Below are 6,000 nucleotides of genomic sequence, written 5' to 3' on the forward strand. Positions count from 1 at the left end.
TGCCTTATTTCATATTTTTTGTTACACAGCAGAACTCATGCAACCTGCATTTTGATTCTCGTGAGTTGCCCAAATTCATATGTAATTTTCCAGGCTTGCTGAGTTACATTCTAATGTTTTACTGTTATAACACTTCTGATTTAATTTGTCTCCTGCTTTTTATCTTGCCTTTCTCCATTTTATCCAGAGGCAGGTAAAGCTCAGAGAGACTGACTTGTCCAAGGTCACCTCGCAAGCTTCACGGTTGTGAGTAGTTGAACCTGGGTCTACCAAGTCTTAGTCCGTATCTAACCACTACACCACACCAGCTGTCCCATAAAGAAACTGGGACTTTCACACACACACATATTTGGGGAACTCCTTGCTTCTCAGGCATTCAGGAGACCGATTCAGATTGAAACTGCAGGGAGACCTTCTCTGCATGAGTTTTCTAACCTGAAATGACCCTGGTGAGCCATTATTTGCCCCACTGAGGAACCAACTGTATAGCTGTATCAGTACATATGCAGTCCCCAACAGGGCAAATAAAGGCTCCCTAGAGCCAATTCAGCTCAGGAAAATACTGTATGTTGGGGTGGGGGCTAAGCCTCCTCTCCTTGCTTGCTGTAGTACCAATCTGAATCGGTCTCCCATATGGATGGAACTCTCAAAGTAGTTAGGCCCTTTGAGTGAAAGTCCAAGTCTGTAACCACTAAAGTACTTGAAGGGCTGTGATATAGAGGGTGGCATGGAGTTGTTTTCTGTTGCCCCAGAAGGTTGGACCAGAACCAATGGGGAGAAATTAAATCAAAAGAGTTTTTAGCTAAACATTAGGAAGAACTTCCTGACAATTAGAGCGGCTCCTCAGTGGAACAGGCTTCCTTGGGAGGTGGTGGCTGCTCCTTCTTTGGAGGTTTTTAAACAGAGGCTAGATGGCCATCTGACACCAATTTTGATTCTGTGAACTTAGGCAGATCATGAGAGGGAGGGCAGGAAGGGTTGCATCAGTGCTCAGTTCTTGTGGTTCTTTCTTACATGCCCACCACTTTGGGGTCAGCAGTTTGGCCAGGGATCCTGGAGGGTTTTTGTCATCTTCTGGGCATGGAACAGGGGTCACTAGGGGTGGGTGGGGGAGGTATTTGTGCAGGGGGTTGGACTAGATGACCCTGGAAACTCTATGATTCTGTGATTCTATGAAATCACACCGACTGTCACAAACTGAATCCTACAGAAGACATCCCCAATAATAACGGAGTGATGACCATTTTTCAAAGCTGCAACAGAAGAATATATCTTCCATTTCAAAGAATTTCAAGAGCAATACCTGCCCATGAGTCAGGAACATAGTCTTTCATCTCCACATAGACGAAGAGAGAAGGCAGATTAAGTGGCATGTTGCACTCACTATGAAGGCAAATATGGTGATAGCCTAAAACAGAAAACACATATCCTAGCAGGGAGATACACTATAAAGAAGTGGCAAACACAACACTAGTAAGGTCCACTGTACCTTAAAGATGAACAACATTTTGCAGGTTATAAGCTTTCATGAGTTAAACCATAATTTGTCAGAAAGCAGTAAGGAACTACTTTAAGAACATAGTGAAAGCAATGTGAAATGATCCTACCAGGCCACAAGATGAGGCACTCACCTCAAACAGCAACTTTTGCATATCAGTAAGGACAGCATAACAGGAAGTTGCAGAGCTACCCCATGGGGTGCCATTCATCAGGAAGTTCTCCTGCAAAATCCCCATTAAAACGAATAGGTCCTTCTCATTGCCTGGGGCTTGTAGAGGTGAACTCCTGCTGTATTCTGCTCTACTACCAGCCCAAACTGTCCTGAGGAGATGATGCCATAATCCCCTTACGCAAACCAATAGTGTACCTTTGTCTATGAATATAGTACATTAATTTACCTTTAAGGCCCTAAATGGCTTGGGGCCACAGTACTCAGAAGATCATCTCCATCTGTATCGTACAGCCCTCCCATTAAGGTCCTCTTCTGAAGCCCTGCACTCTGAGCCCCTGCCTGCAGAGGTGAGGCAGTTGGCAACGAGAAACAAAGCTTTTTCAGTGGTGACACCTTGCCTTTGGAATGCCTTCACAGCTTACCCAGCACCTACCTTACTTTCCTTTAGGGGCCAGACTAAAACATTCCTTTTTACACAGGCTTTTAGGTAGGGGGCTTTACCTTTCAGCTGTTTTATGGTCTGCTTCTAGACTGAGAACTGATCTATCAATAACTTTTTGTGCTTCTTATTGTTTGTTTTATTGCTGTTTTTATGGCCTGCCTTGATTTTGAACAGCTTGTTTTAATGGCTAGGTTCTAAAGGGTCTGTTTTATTGATTTAGCTGTAAGGCATCTGAAGATGTGGCCTTTCTTTCTTTCTTTGAAAAAACTTTGGTTCTCAATCTTGCAAGAAAGAGATTGTGGCCCCGTTCACATGGAGCATTTGCCCTGCTGACGGCACAGGAGTCCCGCGGAGTATCCGGGCGCGATCACACGGGAACATCTGGGAGGCTTAGCACTCCAGTGGCGAACCCGTGGCAAGCCGCCGAAACAAAGGTAGTGGCAAACGCTTTGCCATGGGCCGCCTATGGAAGCCTCCCGGTGTGATTGCGCCGGCGCGCGGCTTCCTCCCCCGTTGTCCTCTTTGCTGCGGGGAAGCTGCCGTGTCTGATTGCATAATAGCGCATCAGACTGTGACGGCGCAAATAGCCACGCTCCCCCACCCCCTGTGTTTTCCGGCACGTCTGACCGGGGCCAGTATAATATAATGATGGGCAGAGGCATGGAAAAGAGCAGCCATGATCGGCAGGCTGTCATATTAAATGCTAGATTTTCAACTTAAAAAAAAATGGCTCAAGATATATAGAAGTAGTAAAACCAAATGGTATTTGGTAAAATTAACAAGTATCTGGCTTAATACCAAGAGAAGGATATTTTAAAGTATTATGCACAGTTGACTATAAAATTTCTGGCCATTGGTAGTGATCTGTAATATTTGTAGAGAACAAATTGAGTTACAGGATGTCCTTAAGGTCAACAACTATTACCTCAAGTGGCCATGCCATGACTATCAAATTAGCTTTTTCACACGTGAAGAAAATAGATCCAAGCCCAACTCTTACCTGAACATACAGCCGTGATGGGAATGATGCGCTGACCAATGAACTTCCCTCCTTCCTCTAGAGCCACAATTCTGAGAGAAGCCAGTTCTGGCATCATAATCTGGGGGGAGATGAAGTGTTCAGGAAGCTTCTCTTAAATCCTCACAAGCTTCTGCCATGCTGAGCAGCTGCTTCCTGAGCCACACGAAACATGACAGGAGCAACCACAGTTGGTGTTTACTGTTCTTCTGTATGGGAAGTGAGTCTTCTTTTTGCAACCACAGCAAAAAAGGGCACATGGGCAGGGCGACCCTTCTGCTTCCCCACCTTCCATCCAATACCAGCAGTAAGCCAGACCGAGGAGAAAGGTGCCTGGAGTAATCACTGGGGGGGGGAGTAAGATGAGGGGGGGGGGAATGAGCTGCACACCTCTCTTAGTTTTTAAAGCAGAACACTTACCCCACTTTATGTGTGCATGGGGCATGCAGGATATGGATCAACAAACACAGCTGCCAGCAGCACCACATCTACCCTGGGCCCGAGGCAGCATATTTTAGAAAACTAACTAACTCATTCTGTTTGGAAGAAAATTATTTTTCACATTTCTTTTTCAGACTCATTGGTTAACTGCCTATTACCTGCTGCAAAGTAATAAAAGATTTTCTCATCTGGCCTAGAACGTTGAGGATTACTTCTGGCCCACCAAAAGAAGCTTACAAACACAGTTCCATGGTGCTGATCTGCATGCAGCACAATAGCTTCTGAAAACCAAATCTGATCAAGGGACCTGATAGAGTTTGGAGCGTGTCAGAGAATACAAAGCAGCACTGCCTCTGAGCATCCCTCTCATACTTTCTTGGCTTCATTACAATGCATATCAATCAATGCAGAATATAAATGAATATATAGAAAAGATAACTTCACAATGATGCTAGACGTGTAAAAACCTTTGCCTGTGCAAGGCTCCATATGACTGGAGTCAATGGCCCTACATTTGCTCCACTGATATTCCAGCACAGCATGCAAGCAGGAAATGGTAGGCTGCTGCTTGCAAAGGGGCTGGCAGGATGATGCACCAGGTAAGTGTTTTGGGGCTTTTAGGGAGGGAGTGTTGCATGTCCAGCATCATTCTCAAATCACTGGGGCAACAGAAAACAAAGAGGGGATGTTGGGAAGTTCTCTGTTAATTGGATAGGGGAACTGAGCAAATGTTTTGATACTGGGAACAGATGGGAATAGGAAAATGTCTGTCAGACACGATATACCTTTAGCCAAGTACATCTGATTTTGGATTGATTATCCATAACTAGCTTAAGCAACAGGCCATTGAAATCTGTTTATTCTGTGCAGTTCTTTGCCCATCGCTTCTACTATGTACTTCAGGAGTCCCCAGTCTTTTTTGAGCCTGGGGGGAGCCTTTGGAATTTTGAGAGAGGATGGTGTCACCCCAAAATGGCTGCCACAGGAGGTGGAGTCAAATGTAATACCTCCCTCCTCACATCTGCTAGGAAGGAGGAAATCATGAAGGGGGATAGAACCACACACTGATTATCCCTGACCTGAAGAGCCCAGGCTAGCCCAATCGCATCAGACCTTGGAAGCGAAGCAGGGTCAGTCCTGGCTAGTACTTGTACAGGAGACCTCCCTGGAATACCAGGAGCATGACACAGAGGCAGGCCAGTGTTGCGTACTGGGTTCAACGCATGGAGAAGCTGGACACTTTGTGATTAACAGCTCATAGTTTATTGGTACACAACACAACAACGTTTACCGGCCGGAGCGGCCAACTATATACAATCCCTGGGGCACACCCATCCATCCCATTGGAAGATTTGAACTTCCCACCACAGTTCCTGCGAGGCTCAGGATCCTAATCCCTATTGTTCTTTTGGAGCCAAGCTCGGGTTGCATACCGCTGGCGCCTAGTGGAGGTCATTGGACATAACAGCCAGGGCAAACCATCTCTGAATGTCTCTTGCCTTGAAAACCCACCGGGTTGCCATAAGTCATCTGTGACATGATGGCACTTTCCACCACCCCAAAAATGTCCAGATAAATGCTCATATGAGTAAGCATCAGCTTCTATTCCTCATTGGTGAAATGGAAACAGGACGGACCTACTTCACAGGGATATTGGGAAGGTGAAGGAGATCAGGACTGTAAAGCATCCCATGCCCTAAATTTGTATTAGAAACCACAAGTGGGAACCTGCAAAGACTTCTGGGTGGCATCTCCTTGCCCCCACTATTTCTTCTTTCCCTCACTAAAAGCCCCCATACCCTCTATTCCTGCTTTCTTCTCTCCCTCTCTCACACCCAACCTACCTTTATCTGCCCCTCTGTCTTCAGCTCCTCCTCCCAGCTCCCTTTACCTGGGAAAACTACAGCCAGGCCCACTTGCATGGTAGGGAACCCTGGAGGACTTGTGGGGGGCACATCACTTTCCCGTATCCCCCTCCTCACTTTATTTCCCCTTTTCCTCCTCCTGGCAACCCTCATATCACCTCTCCTTTCCCTCCCCTCTCCCACTCTATTTTTTATCTGCCTCCCATCTTCAGCTATGTTTTTTATTTATTTACTTCATTTATACTCCACCTTTCTCCACAGTGGCAGCCAAAGCAGCTTACATCATTTTCCTCTCCTCCTTTTTATCATCCCAACAACTCCACAGCATCTCCCCTTTTCATGCTTCATTCACTCCCTTTCACTCACCAGCCAACCTAACTTTATCTGCTCCCCTGTTTTCAACTTTCCTCCCCCACCCAGCAGCCTCTCCCCAGGAAAACTATGGCCTAGTTGTGTTATGCCAGCTGAGTGGGGCCCATTTGTACTGGGAGGAACCTGCAAGGACTTGAGAGGGCAACTCATTTTGTCCTGAGTTCCCTCCCCACACTATTTCCTCTTTCCC

The 6,000-nt window shown here is 46.2% G+C and overlaps 1 protein-coding gene across 1 annotated transcript in view; it reads right to left on the bottom strand.

Annotated features, from left to right (window-relative positions):
- PLCB2 (phospholipase C beta 2) overlaps nucleotides 1-6,000 on the bottom strand; it is a gene marked incomplete at its 5' end in the record, with an annotated part of 45,343 nt that overhangs the window by 16,660 nt on the left and 22,683 nt on the right. Inside the window, 2 exons of the mRNA XM_015422184.1 lie at nucleotides 1,304-1,408; nucleotides 3,115-3,214. Coding sequence (XP_015277670.1) covers nucleotides 1,304-1,408; nucleotides 3,115-3,214 — 205 coding nt within the window. The remainder of the gene's footprint in view (nucleotides 1-1,303; nucleotides 1,409-3,114; nucleotides 3,215-6,000) is intronic.

The sequence above is a fragment of the Gekko japonicus genome, unplaced genomic scaffold (genome assembly GCF_001447785.1).
Source record: "Gekko japonicus isolate JY-2015 unplaced genomic scaffold, Gekko_japonicus_V1.1 scaffold394, whole genome shotgun sequence".
In the NCBI taxonomy this organism is placed as follows: Eukaryota; Metazoa; Chordata; class Lepidosauria; order Squamata; family Gekkonidae; genus Gekko; species Gekko japonicus.